Source organism: Bubalus bubalis, chromosome 5 (assembly GCF_019923935.1).
Source record: "Bubalus bubalis isolate 160015118507 breed Murrah chromosome 5, NDDB_SH_1, whole genome shotgun sequence".
NCBI lineage: Eukaryota > Metazoa > Chordata > Mammalia > Artiodactyla > Bovidae > Bubalus > Bubalus bubalis.
The window spans coordinates 82,556,068-82,572,624 of NC_059161.1; the positions used below are offsets into that span (position 1 = coordinate 82,556,068).

Genomic DNA, 16,557 nt, shown 5'->3' on the forward strand with positions numbered 1-16,557 from the left:
CAGGAAAGGAAGCTGGGCAGGCTCTACTCCAGATGCCTGAGGGGGGTGTGTGTGTGTGTGTGTGTGTGTGTGTGTGTGTGTGCAGTATGCCTATAGTGTGGTGTGAGTGGTGTATACTGTGTATATAGGGGTGTGTGTGCATGTGCAATATGTCTGTAGTGTGGTGTGAGTGGTGTATACAGTGTATATAGGGTTGTGTGTGTGTGTGGTATGTCTGTAGTGTGATGTGAGTGGTGTGCACAGCATATACAAGGGTGTGTGTGTATCTGATGTGGTGTGTGTGTAGTATGTCTGTAGTGTGGTGTGAGTGGTGTATACCATGTATATAGGGGTGTGTGTGTGTGTGCAATATGTCTGTAGTGTGCTGTGAGTGGTGTATACAGTGTATATAGGGTTGTGTGTGGTATGTCTGTAGTGTGATGTGAGTGGTGTGCACAGCATATACAAGGGTGTGTGTGTATCTGATGTGGTGTGTGAGTAGTATGTCTGTAGTGTGGTGTGAGTGGTGTATACCATGTATATAGGGGGGTGTGTGTGTGCAATGTCTGTAGTGTGGTGTGAGTGGTGTATACCGTGTATATAGGGGTGTGTGTGCATGTGCAATATGTCTGTAGTGTGGTGTGAGTGGTGTATACAGTGTATATAGGGCTGTGTGTGTGTGTGTGTGGTATGTCTGTAGTGTGATGTGAGTGGTGTGCACAGCATATACAGGGTGTGTGTGTATCTGATGTGGTGTGTGTGTAGTATGTCTGTAGTATGGTGTGAGTGGTGTGTACAGTGTATATAGGATGTGTGTGTGTGGTATGTCTGTAGTGTGATGTGAGTGGGGTGTACAGTGTATATAGGGGTGTCTGTGTGATGTGGTGTGTAGTGTGTCTATAGTGTTGTATGAGTGGTGTATACAGTTTATATAGGGCTGTGCATGTGGTATATCTGTTGTTTGAAGTGAGTGGTATATACAGTGTATATAGGGCTCTGCGTGTCTGTAGTATGTCTGTGTGTGGTGTGAGTGGTGTGCACAGTGTATATAGGGTGTGTGTGTGTGTGTGTGTGTGTATGTCTGTAGTGTGCTGTGAGTGGTGTATACAGTGTATATAGGGCTCTGTGTGTGTGTGTAGTATGTCTGTAGTGTGGTGTGAGTGGGGTGTACAGTGTATATGGGGGGTGTGTGTGTAATGTGTCTGTAGTGTGATGTGAGTGGTGTGCACAGTGTATACAAGGATGTGTGTGTGTGATATGGTGTGTGTGGGTTTGCACATGTGTGCACACATGTGTGTAGGGAAGATCCTGGCAGGGTTGGGGTGCAGGATGCTGTCCTCGGAGCGGCACCTGCAGAGCACCCCTCGTCCTGCCCTGCAGAGCTTCTCCTTCCAGCCTCACTCACAGAGGAGCCCTGGACTCCTGCATCCCCTCAGGGGAAGGGGCGAAAGCAGCAGGAAGCCCAACCAGGAGGGCAGCAGTGGGGAGGAGGCTGCCTCTTGCACCCCAGGCCCCTGTGCCTTCTGCTCCTTCCTCGCCCGTGCGGGACCAGGCCCTGGCGCACCCGGACTGTGGGCGGGCTATGCCGGATGTGCTCACTGGGACGCGGCCTCCAGGACCTGCAGGGGTCCTGACTGCCTGACCCCAGCGTGCTGAGGGGCTTCTCGTCCACAGGGTGAAGGAACCCTAGCTGTGCACTGTCCTCTGACTGGCTGGCACAGCCCGGGCGGCTGACCTCCCCCGAGGAGTGGATTCTCTCCCATCATTTCCTGAGTGCATTGCCCGGCTGGGCATCAGGTGGGAGATTATCTGCCTGCACAGGGGCCCGGGCGCTATCAGCGGGGGTAGGCTGGCTGCCCGGGCCCTCAGCCTGGCTGCCCTTGGAAGAGTTCTGCAGGCAGCGCCGTGGGTTCCAGAGGGCAGAGATGATCCTCTTGTATTCCCTGCGGAAGTTCTGGTTCAGGAGCCCATAGACGATGGCGTTCAGGCAGCTGTTGAAATAGGCCAGGAAGTAGCTAGAGACGAACAGCCCCTCTGGCACCCGGGGAGCCACTTCTTCGGGGTCAATGGCCACAGCGAGGCCAATGCAGTTCAGCGGCGCCCAGCAGATGGCGAAGATCACAAAGACCACGAACATGCTCAGAAAGCTCCGCACGCGACCGGACCATGGGCGTGGCTTGCTCTCCGCCTTGACCTTCCTGCGGGCGCGCAGCACCAGCACCCAGATGTGCAGGTAGCAGAAACACACAACAGCCACGGGCAGCAGGAAGTGCACGAGCACCACGGCCGCCGTGTATCCGGCGCTGGCCGTCTGCGCGAAGGTGCACGAGTAGACGCGCGGGTCGTACTCCAGGGATCCCACAAAGAAGTTGGGCAGCAGGACCAGCAGGGTGAGCAGCCAGACGAGGCCGACGTAGAGGGCGGCGTGCCGGCGGCGGCAGAGGCGGTGGTAGGTCACGCTGCGGCAGACGTAGCAGTAGCGGTCGACGGCGATGGCTGTGATGTTGAAGACGGAGCCGACCACGCTCAGACCCATCACGAAGGCGCTGGCCTTGCAGTGCACCTCCCCCAGGGCCCAGCCGTCGTGGAAGATGGCCACAAGGGTCAGCGGGTAGGGGTACAAGGCTACGGCCAGGTCAGCGAACGCCAGACTCACCAAGAACAGGTTACCTGGAGCAAGAAACGGGCAGAGAGAGTCAGGCCGAGACCGTGTGATCTTCATCCTCTAGAATATTCTAGCCTCTGTCCCTCCCAGGAGGGACTCTCCCAGGACACCGATGTGCCACTGTCACCGTGCATCTGGGGGGCCCCTGCAGAGGCTGAAGTGACCACCTCAGGGGTCCAAAGCACCTGGCTGATGGAAAGGACCCAAAAGGCACAGCAATCAGAAAAGCCAGGTCTGATCCCAAGGGGGTTTGGGAAAAGGGGGCTCAGAGCCACTCAGTTGGGAGTGCCCCCAAGTCAGACCCTCAGGTAAAGCAGATTCTACACCTGTAGCTACAAACAGACCTACAAGGTAGAGAAAGTCCTCCGTGTCCAGATACACATTGTCACCCCACCTCAGAGAAGACTCCTGGGGAAGCTGGAAGACCCACAAGCAGGCTTCTTAAAATGCCTGTTTTAGCCTCAGATGCTTGAGGTCACCTCACTCAGAAATGACTGAAAAGACATTTGTTAGTTCCCTGGGAGTTCTCAGGACCCAACTGTTCCTGAGTCCAGAGCTAAGTTAGGATCTGAGGGAAAAGTGTTAGTCACTCAGTTGTGTCCGACTCTCTGTGACCCCACGGACTAGTAGCCCTCCAGACTCCTCCTCCATGGAATTCTCCAGGCAAGGGATACTGGAGTGGGTTGCCAAGCCCGGCTCCAGGGGATTTTCCTGACCCAGGAATCACACCCAGGTCTCCTGCATTGCAGGCAGACTCTTTACCATCTGAGCCACCAGAGAAGGGTCTGAAGGAAACAGGGTGTAACTGAATAGAAAGGAGCTCATTTGGACATTTGGAAGTGCTTTCCAAGCAGTGAGCTTCCCTGTCTCTTGCGACTTTCAAATACAGGTTGGATGGTGGAGGACAACCCTGTCTTACGGTAAACCGTGAGATTCCTTCCTATTCTACTGTCTCGGGAATCTGCTTAGTTAATGGGAGAAAATCCCCCTCAAATTATTTCACGCTGGTACTACAGGCAAGAAATGCACATCTCAGGACCTGCTTGGGATGTGGGGGAATCTCCTGCTTTTTCATTTAATTCTCAGTCTTGTTCTCTGTTTCCACTGGTAGATTTCAGTTTCTGATTCCACTGTGCATATATGCATGCTAAGTCGCCTCAGTCATGTATGACTCTGTGTGACCCCATGGACTGTATCCCACCAGGCTCCTTTGTCCATGGGATTCTCCAGGCAAGAATTCTGGAATGGGTTGCCATGCCCTCCCCCAGGGGATCTTCCTGACTCAGGGATTGAACCAGTGTCTCTTATGTCTCCTGCACTGGCAGGCAGGTTCTTAACATCTAGCACCACTTGAGAAGCCCTTCTGACTCTACTACTTAGACCTTACTTGGTCTCAGAGAGTGAGGGATTACCTCTTTCAAATTTGTTGTCAGATGACTCAGGAATCATTACAGTTGATTTACAATATTGTATTAGTTTCAGGCGTACAACATAGTGATTCAGTATTTTTATAGATTATACTCCATTTAAGGTTATTATACAGTATTGTCTGTATTCCCTGTGCAATTCTTACAGTTTAATTTGCACCTAGTATTTTTCTCTCTGAATCCCTTATTGCTATGCTGCCCCTCCCCCACACCCTCACCCCACGGATAACCACGAGTTTGTCTCTGTATCTGTGACCCTGCTTCTTTTTTGTTATAGTCACGATTTGTTCTATTTTTAGATTCCACATAGAAATGGAAACACGCAGTGCTCATTCTCTGTCTGACTTATTCTACCAAGTAGAATGGCATCCAGTTCCATCCAAGTGGTTGCACGTGGCAAAACTTCACTCATTGTTATGGCTGAGTAATATCCCATCGTGTATGTGTATACACCACATCTTCTTTATCCAGTCATCTGTTGATTGCCTCCATACCTTGATAATTGTAAATAATGCTGCTATGAACACTGGGGTGCATAGGTATCTTTTTGAATTAGTATTTTCTTTTTCTTTCAGACATATAACCAGCAGTGGAATTGATGGATCATATGGACAGTCTATTGAACGTGAGAAAATATTTGCAAATGGTATGTCCGATAAGGGGTTAATATCCAAAATGCAAATAGCTCATAAACTCAATATCAAAAAAACCAAATAACCTGATCAAAAAATGAGCGAAAGACCTAAATAGATGTTTTTTCAAGGAAGCCAACAGGCTTACGAAAAGATGCTCAGCATCACTAATCATCAGAGAAATGCAGATCAAAACCACAGTAAGATATCACCTGACACTGATCAGAATGGCTATGACCAAAAAGAACACAAATAACAAATGTTGGTGAGGATGTAGCGAAAAGGGAACAGAACCTTAAAACACTGTAGGTGGGAATGTAAACTGATGCCGCCATTGTGGAACACAGTATAGAGACTCCTCAAAAAAAAAAAAAAAAGAAATTAACTGTTTTGACATTTTGACACTTGGAAGTGGGTGCTGGAAGTTGAAGTGACCTGGGGCAATCTCAGTGCTGTCACTGTTTAACTTGACCAAGTCCCTGAACTTCTTTTCTCTGTGATGATTGCTTTGTCAGTTCTGTTCTTTATTTTTGGAGCCCTCTTTGCTCCTCTTCAGACAACGTGGCATGGCTATTTCTGTGACAAAAATCCCTTCTTGCCAACGTGGGGATGCTGGCCTCCGCAGGGCCCACAGCCTCCTGGCGGGGTGACAAAGGAGCTTCCTGCCCTTGCAAGCACAGGACAAAGGCACGAGCGGCTGGGAGCAGGTGCGGCTCAGCCGGCTGTTTCTCAGGAAGCAAGTCAAGCTCTGCGATGTTAACGTGTCCCAGCCCAGAATAACGCCCCAGAGGCGGCAAAGAGCTTGTAAACAGTGGGTAGAACATATTCAGCTCCACGTGGAAAGTGATTCAATAACTTCCCCATTACTCCGGCCGTTCCTAAAAGGCTGAAATCAACCAGTTCCTGCTGCAGATCCATCTGCCCAGACGTCCTATCGTCTCCAGACTATTCCAAATTAGAGGAATAAAATTCTTGCCGTGTTTCCCATCCCTAAGAAGCCAGGCCCTGTTTAGATGAGAGTCAAGGGGAGGCTGAGTTCTCCAGTCCCATTTTCTACAGACAGATGAGAAACTGAGCAGGACACACAGTGCTTGCTGCCCATCACCCAGGCACAGGCCTCTAACGAGCATTTATCTCACAAGCCTTGGCGTTACTTATTTCCATCGGCCTCCATCAGACAGGGCATGTTAGTGGAGACAGACCTTCACAACAGGGTTTTGTATTAATATGGGTGGAACTCCTCCCAGTATTCATACACAAAGCACATCCCTCCACATACACAGCCACCACGGTCCCCTCCCTCTTGGCCTACTTTCCCTTTTTCAGGAAATCTAGTCCTCAGTGGGGATGTGTTAATCTGGAAGAGAGCCAGCAGATGTTGAGCTATCTGGTCTTCATCAGAATTCTGCATCCCTCTTTCCTGTGCCCATTCTATTTTCTAAGAAGAATGTATTGGTTTTAAATTGTCTCTGCTCTTTGAGCTAAAAGTAGCAATGCAGAAATAGATAGTCATGGACTCATTTGCTCAACAAATACTGCTGAGTATTTACTGGGTACTGGCTTTGACTGTGGGCTTCTCTGGTGGCTCAGCCGGATGCTCTGACTATGCTGGGGCTGAGGGTAGTGTGGTAAGCAAGAACGATGCTTGAGACTCTTACAAACCTCATGGTCTCATACAGGGGACAATGAAATGAAAGTGAGATGTGAAGGTGATCTAGTGGTCACCATGCAGAGTGGCCAGGTTTGACCCTGGTCAGGGAACTAGGTCTTGCATGCTGTAAATAAAAAAATCCTGCATGCAGCAACTAATGAATCCACATACCTCAATGAAGACAAGGAGATCAGGCGTGCTGCAACTAAGACCCAGTGGAGCCACGTAAATTAATGAAATACAGTTTTTAGTGAGATGTTGTGAGTGTTATGATAGGGAAGTTAACACTATCATCTCTGTAATCCTTTCCAACAAGGTTAAACTTCCCATGCCTTGAGGTCTTCCTCCATCTTCCACTTACTCAAAAATATGTGCTGTGTCCACTGAGCACCTATCATGCTTGGGTAGGGCACAGTGATGGCTGAAAGACATGCCCCTGCCACTGGGATGCCCACAGTGCTGTTGGGGAAAGAGACACAGAAACTGCCTTTTCGTGTAGGGAGAGCTGGGTGGGAGTCCAGCATGAGGGGGTGAGAACACTGGGCAAGAGTCGAGTCATCCTGGGGCTGAGGGCAGTGGGCAGTGGGGTGGGGATGAGGCTGGTCAAGCACGACCAGCCAAGGGATCAGCCACAAATCACAAAGGCCCTTCTTACGGGCCTGCCTCCATCCCAGGATGGCTATTTACCTCAAATGGGATCTTGCATGGGAAAGGATTTAAGAAATAATAATGATCTTCAAACAAATGTGAGGTATTCTTATTAGTTATATTCAGGGATAGGCATTTGAAATAACTGAATAGGTAATTTATTTAAAATGTGACTTCTTCGCAAATACTAAAACAATGTCCTTTCATATTAACGTAAGCTCCTAATTGGGCTTCCCTGGTGGCTCAGTATTACAGAATCTGCCTACCAGTGCAGGACACCCAGGTTCGATCCCTGGGCTGGGAAGATTCCCTCAAAGAGGGCATGGCAACCCACTCTAGTATTCTTGCCTGGGAAAATCCCATGGACAGAGGAGCCTGGCAGGCTACAAGTCCATGGGGTAGAAAAAAGAGTCAGACACAACTTAGAGACTGAACAACAAACAGAGTTCCTAATTAATCTCCAAATTCTTTGAGGGTGGACATTGTTTTCTTCCAAAATCACAATATTTATGAAAACCCTGGATCGTGTGGGTAAATCATACAAGGGCTCAATTGAAATCTAACATAATTTTAACTTACACTTAGCAAGCAAATAGCGTATGCAAAAATAAGATGGAGATATTTTAACCACTTAAAAGAATATATTTATGAGCACAAGCATCAACTTAAATAAGTACTAAAATGCAATAAGCTTTGCTGTGCTCAGTGGCACAGTCGTATCTGACTCTTTGTGACCCCATGAACTGTAGCCCACCAGCCTCCTCTGTCCATGGACTTCTCCAGGCAAGCATACTGGAGTGGGTTGCCATTTCCTTCTTCAGGGGATCTTCCTAACCCAGGGATCAGGATCAAACCTGCGTCTCCTGCTTGGCAGGTGGATTCTTTACCACTCGGCCACCTGGGAAGCTCTATAAGATGCTTACCACAAAATCTTATACCATAACCATCAAAGCATTGCTTGGAAACTCTTATGGAAGCATTTTATTACTTTAATAGACTTAGTTATAACAAGAAGGCTTCCCTGGTGGCTCGGATGGTAAGGAATCTGCCTACAATGTAGGAGACCCGGGTTCAACCCCTGAGTCGGGAAGATCCCCTGGAGAAGGGCATGGCAACCCACTCCAGTATTCTTGCCTGGAGAATCCCAGGGACAGAGGAGTCTGGTGGGGTATAGTCCATGGGGTCACAAAGAGTTGGATGTGACTGAGCCACTAACACACATAACAACAAGAAAACAATTGGTATAGCACCTTAATGTTTATAATATGCATTCACACTAACTGACTCAATTGTTTTTCACAGGAATCCCTTAAGGCTGATTTTATGATGGATCAGCTGATTCCATTTTACAGATCAAGACATTAGCACCCAGAATATGTGAACAGAGAAAGAGGGGAGGGAAAAAAAAAAAAAAAAACAAAAAAAACAAGAAGAGAAACAAGAGGAAATAAGGAAAAAGAAATGTCAAAGGGATTAAGGGTATAGAGTTTTTGGTCATCACAAGAGTGAGAAAGTGCCCTCTCAGCTGCCAGCTAGGAGACCAGCAGGGATGTGAGCAAGGGCGAGCCCGGTGAGTGCTGGAGGACACACTTCTGCACTGGAGACCACCCTTCTAATCTGCTTTGCCTTCAAGAGAAGGAGGGAAATGAACTGGTGCTTGGAAAGGGCTATCCTTTGATAGAGAGACTGTGTAAGATTTTTTGTTTTTCTCTCTTTTAAATGAGAGAGGATTCTACCTGACACATAATAAGCACATAGTAGTCTTTTTTTTCAATTTACAATGACATGCTGATTTACAACGTTGTGTTGATTTCTGCTGTACAGCAAAGTGATTCAGTTATACATGTATACACTTACTTTTCTTATATTCCTTTTCATTATGGTTTAATCGTACGATATTGAACATAGTTCTCTGTGTTACACAGGAAGGCCTTGTTGTTTATTCATTCTATATATAATAGTTTGCATCTGCTAAGCCTATGTATAACAACCTTAGCTATTACCTATTATTGGGATTTTTATATTATTATCACCTGCATTATATCAGTCTTATATTATTATAATTACATAAAATTATGACAACTTGATATTATTATTACAAAGAACAGAAAGAGGCTCATAATGTTGGACTAGGCTCCCTGGGAGATAAGATGTGAGAATTCCTATAGGATGAGAAAGGTGAAGTTAGGACACTGCTCCTGAAGTGTAAACTCCCTCAGAACTGGGACTTAACACCCTAAGTTTTCCTCTTTCAGCCATCAGTATCTTAAACTGTAAGACTTAATGGGGCATCAGGATCTTCTGAGTTTTGCAGCATATCATGCTAAATACAGACTCTGAACTTTGTGGGGAGGAAAAAAAGGCAGTCAAACATGAAAATGTTCACACTCAGGGATACTGAGGACTCCAAGGGGGCAATTAACAAGGATTATGAGCTTTATGGCTATTTGGCTAAAAGACATAATCAAGAGATTTAAAATGCTTCTATTTTTGCTCAGTAAAGAAAATACTTAGAGCTAAAATGTGACGTTGGAAGGCTCAGGCAACATCAGAGGAGTCTAATGCAACGCAGTTTGGTTTTCAGCTGATGATGAGCCCTCCAAAGCCTGAAGGCTCCAGCAGCTTAGATGCTTGCCACCAAGGGGCATCTCCAGGAGTGCTTGATGCTGGATAAAGCCTGGCTGAGGGGGGCCGCTTACCTGGTAACGCCTGGAGGGCGGGGACTGTGGGCCCAGTAACATTTCCTCCAGGCCCTTCAGAAGCTGTAGCTCAGGGTCAGCCTGTGACATGTAAATAAATCACCATTTACCTCCTCAATTCAGGATCTGCTCTAAGCTAACTGGGGATGCCAACAGGGCCAGGCTGAAATCCGCCCCAGGAAGTCTGCAGCGCAGCCAGTGGTTCTGGGTGAGAGATGATGCATACTCTGCACACTGCTGGGCGTCCAAGTGACAGAGTGGATTCCAGACAAGGACCTGGGTGTTCAGCAAGTGCTCCATGTCTTTCTGGGTAATCCCAACATGAGATATTCCACATCCTTCTTCCTTAGAAATCACAGGAATGCCCTAGGTATGGCCATACCTCCACTCACTAACAACACCTCCCCAACAGCCTCTTAATCCACCTGCAGAACAAGAATCCATTGTCAGGCAGTGGCTCCTGATCATCACCTGGTGGGCCAGGAACCATGGATGCCGTGGTGCCTTCCACTAGCTGATGGAGATTATCTCTGCATTACAGTAAGGACACGTTTCTCTCAGCTCTTTTCTGTGTGTGGCTGACAGTCTGGATGGTGCAGGGTAACAACAGGAGGCTCCATTTTATAGGTGGTTTACAGTGAGTAGCCTCAAGCCAGAATGGGCAGAAGGCACATACACATTACTATATATAAAACAGATAACTGGTAAGAACCTGCTGTAGAGCACAGGAGACTCTACTCAGTACTCTGTAATAGCATAGATGGGAAAGGATCTCAAAAAGAGTGAATGCATGTATATGTATAACTGACTCACTTTGCTCTCCCCCTGAAACTAACACAACGTTGTAAATTAACTATACTCAAATAGTTGGAGAAGACTCTTGAGAGTCCCTGGACTGCAAGGAGATCAAACCAGTCCATTCCAAAAGAAATCAGTCCTGAATATTCATTGGAAGGACTGATGCTGAAGCTGAAACTCCAATACTTCGGCCACGTGATGTGAAGAGCTGACTTTGGGGAAGACCCGACTTTGGAGAAGACCCTGATGCTGGGAAAGATTGAAGGCGGGAGGAGAAGGGAACGACAGAGGATGAGATGGTTGGAAGGCATCACCAACACAATGGACATGGGTTTGAGCACACTGTGGGAGATAAGGAAGGACAGAGAAGCCTGGAGTGTTGCAGTCCGTGGGGTCACAAAGAGCCGGACACACCTTAGTGACTGAGCAACAACATACACCAATAAAAATTTAAAAAACAAACTCTCTAAGGAGTCACTGGGGCACAATTTTAGGGAGCCGGCTGGCCACACAGGAACAACAGGGGTCAGTACACTCTAGAGAAGGTGCCAGTTAGCTTTTGAGGACAAGAATGAGATATACTTTGGGCTTTTAGTGCTCATGGCAGTTCAGTTCCCTGAGATTCGTACTGATGGCGTGAGTGGTGCTGAGTATACCTCACCTCATGAAGCAAAATTAATACCTTCTGTCTCACTGCTTTCTTGATATTTTGTCTATTTCAATTTGTTCCAGCAGACCTAGATTAAGTTTCAGAAATGGAATAAAAGTCTCTGCTCTCAATGATTTCACAGTCCTGTGGGGAGAGAAAAAACTCAGAGCGGTGCTGCAAGGGAAGTGCTGTGTGGACTGGGCGGGGTCGTGGGGGGAGACAATAACCGCACCTTTTATGATATTAACTATAAAGCCAACAACCAGCAGGAGGGCTGAGGAAGGGGGTTGAGCTAGTGTCTTGGGAGAAGACAGTCTACCTCTATGTTGGCTACTTCTTTTCCTAGTCAAATTTGATTTTGATGTCTGCAAAAAGAAAGTGAAAGTGGCTCAGTTGTGTCCTACTCTTTTCGACCCCAGGGACTACAGTCCATGGAATTCTCCAGGCCAGAATCGTGGAGTGGGTACCCTTTTCCTTGTCCAGGGCATCTTCCCAACCGAAGGATCAAACCCAGGTCTCCCGCATTGCAGGTGGATTCTTTACCAGCTGAGCCACCAGGGAAGCTCAAGAATACTGGAATGGATAGCCTCTCCCTTCTCCAGCGATCTTCCCGACCCAGGAATCGAACCTGGGTCTCCTGCATTACAGGCAGATTCTTTACCAACTGAGCGACCAGGGAAGCCCTTGAGGTCTGCAGCTGGTGTGCAATTCGTAGAGCCTAAAGGAGCCTCCATTTTTTGCCTGAGCCTTACAGCATATGGGATCTTCCCTGAACAGGGATCAAACCCGAGCTCAGGGTTTTAAGCATTTACCACCAGGGTAGTAAGGGATTTGAGGGAGATATTCTCTAGCCAAAAAGAGGCAGAGGAGCTTCCCGAGATGGAGAGAGAGCATCAGAGAACACAGGCCGGGAGCGGGTGGCAGCAGCTCCTGTCTCCATAAGCGGGAGCAGAGAGCTGGGGCTGTGACCCTGGGGAGTCCCGCCAGCCCCACAGGCTTGTGCCAGGGCGCTGGGGCTGGACCCCATTCTGTAGATGCAGGAAGTGGTCCCTGGACGCAGGGGTGCGTCTGGCCATGGTGACAGGGAGGGTGGAGGGGCGGGGAAAGCCGTCTGGGGACCAGGGACATGGCTTGTTTAGGGGACGATAAGAGTGTGAATTGGGGCATGTAGAGATACTATGAGACCAAAATCAGGAGGACTTGGGGAACAAAGGGACCAGTGATGACTCTCAGGGATCGGGTGTCTCAAAGATGAAGAGAGGAAGGAGGTTTAAGAACTAGCATCAGGTGAGCCGAGGGAATGGAAGGTCCCGGGAGGGAGCAGCCCCCAGTGGCACACAGCACAAGGCATCTTCCAGGAGGGCAGACCTAGGGGGCTCGGGGGAAATGGGGAGCAATGAGTGATTAATGGATATAAACCATTAGTCAGACGTCTGCTGAAAAGGAGAAAGGAGTCAGGAAGTTAGAAGGATACATAAGACCAAGGAAAGATTACTTTTTCTTTTAATCAAAGGATCCCCAGTGTGTGGGGTTGGGTAGAGGGGCTAAAGGGAAAGAGAAATTGAAAATACAGTGAGAGAGAAGGAACGTGATGGAGGAAGGCTCTGTAAAAGCAGGAGAGGAAAAGAGAAAATACAGGGGTGGTTGTTGGCGTGGCCTGGACAGGGGACGGACAACAGGGGTGGGCACAGGGAGAAGTCCCCAGATGCTCCAGGAGAGCCTGGGGTCGGGAGGGTCCCCAGGGAGCACGCACGGGGAAGCGGAGACACCATCCGTGCCACGCAACAAGTAAGGCTCCAGAAACGCGGCAGGGAGTGAAACACACTCCTGGTCTTACCGTCTAAGTGGCGCAGTGCTCTGCATCTGCCTCCCACCCTCCTTCGTTCCCTGTCTGCCATGCTCTAGGGCCATCTCTGAGAAAGTTAGCCCAAGGCATGAGCATAGAAGTTGCAGACAGGGGAGTCCCCTGTGCCCACAAAAGGACAGTCAATCTAACCATCTACACTGCTATGGAACATCCCTGTTATTAACAATAAGAATCTGCCAGACAGAGAAACTGAGTTTATAATAGTCAAGTAGAGGATAATGACACCTGCTAAGAATGCGGCTGTAACTTTAATGTGTGCTGTGTGCCTGAGTTATTGTAAATATACATGTTCTCATTATGACAGCCCCATTTTCTTAAGACGGATGAATTAAAGAACTAGACTCAATTACAGAAAGGTCCAAGATGTTTCTTAAAGTAACTCCAAACTCTTCAGTAAGAGGAAAAACTGACGAATAGTAGTCAAAGTCTCTCAGTAGTGTCGACTCTTTTAAATTGTATATATAAATTATATATGTGTGTGTGTGCATGACGTCTGACTCTTAGTGTGTGTGCGTGACGTCTGACTCTTTGTGATCCCATGGACTCTAACCTGCCAGGCTTCTCTGTGTATGGAATTCTGCAGGCAAGAATACTGGAATGGGTGGCCATTCCCTTCCCCAGGGGATGTTCCCAAGCCAGGGATCAAACCCGGGTCTCCCACATTGCAGGTGAATTCTTTACCAGCTGAGGTACCAGGGAAGCCGATGAATAGTAGAAGGGGTGCTAACTATTCAAAGTGCTGTCGGTGTTCGGGCATCTTGTGAAATCGCAGTCTGCCAAATGATTTTTCATGACCATCATCAATAAAGCCAAGGGTCAAATAAAAACTGGTTAAGTTGCGTGACTGGGGCAGGAAAATGTCAGAAACAGGAAGATGCCCTGAGGGGAACGGCTACCCACTCCAGTATTCTGGCCTGGAGAATTCCATGGGCTGTGTAGTCTGTGGGGTCGCAAAGCGTCGGACACGACTGAGCTACTGTCACTTTCACGCACAGATGTGCTATTACATTCTTTTTCCTGGTGCTGGGCTGTAGCAGACTCGCCAAGACACGGGAAGGATGAACACTGCGGGTGCCAGTGTTTTAACACGCTCATTACCCACCCCAGCCATACTCTCAAATCAATAAGGTCTCTGTGAACTCGCTAGGAGAGAGGAAGAGGCCAGCCCGCCTGTGGATGGAGGAGGGGAGAAGAAGCTTGCCTCCTTCAGGCAAAGGAAACAGCACCCTGCCCCAGCCACCCCACCCAAGGGAGGAAGCCCACAAAGGCTCCTCTAAACACCTGGTTAATCTGGGAGAGAAGCCCTGCTTCCCCGGGCAGGAAATGAATCCTTGTGGCTGCTACAAAAGACAATATGATCAAAATGATTTTAACCTGCTCTTTCCTAATAGATAAGCCTCTAGTCCAAGAACACAACAATATCTTGAAAAAGTTATTGCAGATAATAAAAGTCACACTACTGAAATGACTGAGTTAGAAAGTTTAACTTTTCCTTTCCTTCCAGTTTAACTGAGATGTAATTGAGACCCAGCACTGTATATTTAAGGAGCAAAGCAAGATGATTTGATTTACATACACCATGAAAAGATTACCACAATAGGTTTAGTGAAGATCCATCATCTCAAATAGATGCAAAAAGAAACTGAAAAAAAATTTCCTTGTGATGAGAACTCTTAGGATTTACTCTCAACAATTTTCATATGACATACAGCAGTGTTACATTTACCATGCTGTACACTGCATCCTGAGTACTTATTTATTTTAGAAGTGGTCATCTGTGCCTTTAGATTGCCTTAATTCAGTTTCCTTGGCCCTCAACTCTTGCCTCTGGCTCTACAAATCTGGTCTTTTTTTCTGTTTGTTTTTGCAGTATAACTAACCTATGTTGTGTTAGTTCCTAGTGCACAGCACAGGGATTCAATACTACTATGCATTTCAAAATGATCCCTATAAATCTAGTTATCATCTGTCACCATACAATTACTTCAAATGTGGTTTCCAATATTACAGATAGAAGCTCACATTTTTGTTTGTGCTTTAGATAAAAAACCTTGGGAGTCACTGGGTCACATAAAGTGTTTATAACAATGTACTAGAAATAGCCTTTCTGAATGGTCTGCCTCCTTAGAAAAGCATGATTAAGTTATCTGATTGGTTTTCTGCTATCTTTTCATTTTAATTCACTCTAACATTTGAGTTGCCCCTAGGCCCAAACAGGGAAAGGACAAATGGACAAACGGGTCACTGAGCTTCTCCGAAAGCTAGAATGGTCAGCATGCTCCGATGACCTCGGGGTCAGAGTTCAGACTCCCTCCCTCTGGTTTTGTTCCCTAGCACACCTACATATGAGAAAGTTGAAATGAGTGTATTGAAAGGGAGAAATAGTCAGGATTGCAACACTATTTTGCCAAATTATTATTTTAATCTTCGTTTAGTCCTACGAATTCCCTGTCTTCATTAAAGACGGGGGTTATTTGAAAACAATGCAGTTCTGACCAAGTAGATGCTGTCGACGGCTGCCTTTGCACTCTTGTTTGGAACCAAGATGAGGAGCTAAATATCGGACCAAAACTCTCTAAAGCGTTTCCACTAATTTACTCATTGTCTCAGTAAATAATTTCTAAGCACGTGCTGCGTGAACCACAGTGCTTGGCAGGGGAGGGAGGTGTTGAAAATGAGATTCCTGTGGCCACGGAGGGGCACCATCCAAATCCGCAAAAATTGGAGCGCCTTAGCGAGCTTTGACTTTCAGACGCTCCTATTTTCACAGCTCCCTGCTCTGCCAAGAAGTGCTCGAGAAAAACTTTACCCGATGCACGCCGGCACTGATGCGCCAAGCGCTTCCCGATGCGTTTGCAAGAGCCACACGTCGGGGAAAGGCAGCAAATTCAACCTAATTTTGAGTTCAAGACCAAACCTGGGGACTTGAGAGAAGGGCAGGCGGCGCGGGGAGCGGAAGACAGACCAGGCGGCTGACTGCGCGGTCAGGGTCAGACCAGAGACCCGGCCCCCGGGAGCGGCCGACTCGGCGGCGGGCTGGGCGCTCACCTGCGTTCCGGAGCTTGCGGTTGCCGAGCACCGAGAGGATGACCAGCAGGTTGCCCACGATGTCCACGGCGGTGGTGACGACGAGCACCGCGGACAGCGCGGGCGCCACCCAGGGAGGCCGGGGCGCCCCGGAGGGCCGCGCGCCGCCCGCGCCAGTCCAGCGGGGGCTCTCTGCCCGGCCGCCCGCCTCGCAGCAGTTGGCGAAGGAGCCGTTCTCCGGCATCCCGGACGCTCCGGCGCCGCGCCAGCCACGGCGCACCCCGTCTCTCCGCAGGCAGGGCGCCCCTTTCCCTGCCCAGCCCCGCGCACCAGCGAGGAGGCCAGTGCGGAGGCACCTGGACTAGATGATTAATTAAGCGTGGGCAGGGGGCGGAGAAAAACGTAGGACTGAGAGGAGCATTTGGGGTGCAGGCGCTGCTGAAAGAAGAGCGTCTCTGCTTGGCTCGCTCAGGAGCAGGTGCGACGGCGCGCCGCCCGGAGCCCAGCACGTGGCT

At 48.4% G+C, this 16,557-nt stretch overlaps 1 protein-coding gene across 1 annotated transcript; it reads right to left on the minus strand.

The window, feature by feature from the left end:
* Positions 1 to 1,199: 1,199 nt before the first annotated feature.
* On the minus strand, positions 1,200 to 16,286 carry MTNR1B (melatonin receptor 1B). The gene is made up of 2 exons (XM_006053939.3): positions 16,064 to 16,286; positions 1,200 to 2,649 (listed from the first exon to the last, which is right to left on the minus strand). Exons 1-2 carry the CDS (start codon positions 16,284 to 16,286, stop codon positions 1,742 to 1,744), a joined length of 1,131 nt encoding a protein of 376 aa, XP_006054001.1. The 3' UTR covers positions 1,200 to 1,741.
* Positions 16,287 to 16,557: the final 271 nt, after the last annotated feature.

Coding starts and splice junctions, on each gene's coding strand:
- MTNR1B (XM_006053939.3), bottom strand. CDS start 16,286: ATGCCGGAGAACGGCTCCTTCGCCAACTGCTGCGAGGCGGGCGGCCGG. Junction 2,650..16,063: donor CCGCAAGCTCCGGAACGCAG/GTGAGCGCCCAG, acceptor TTCTTGCTCCAG/GTAACCTGTTCTTGGTGAGT.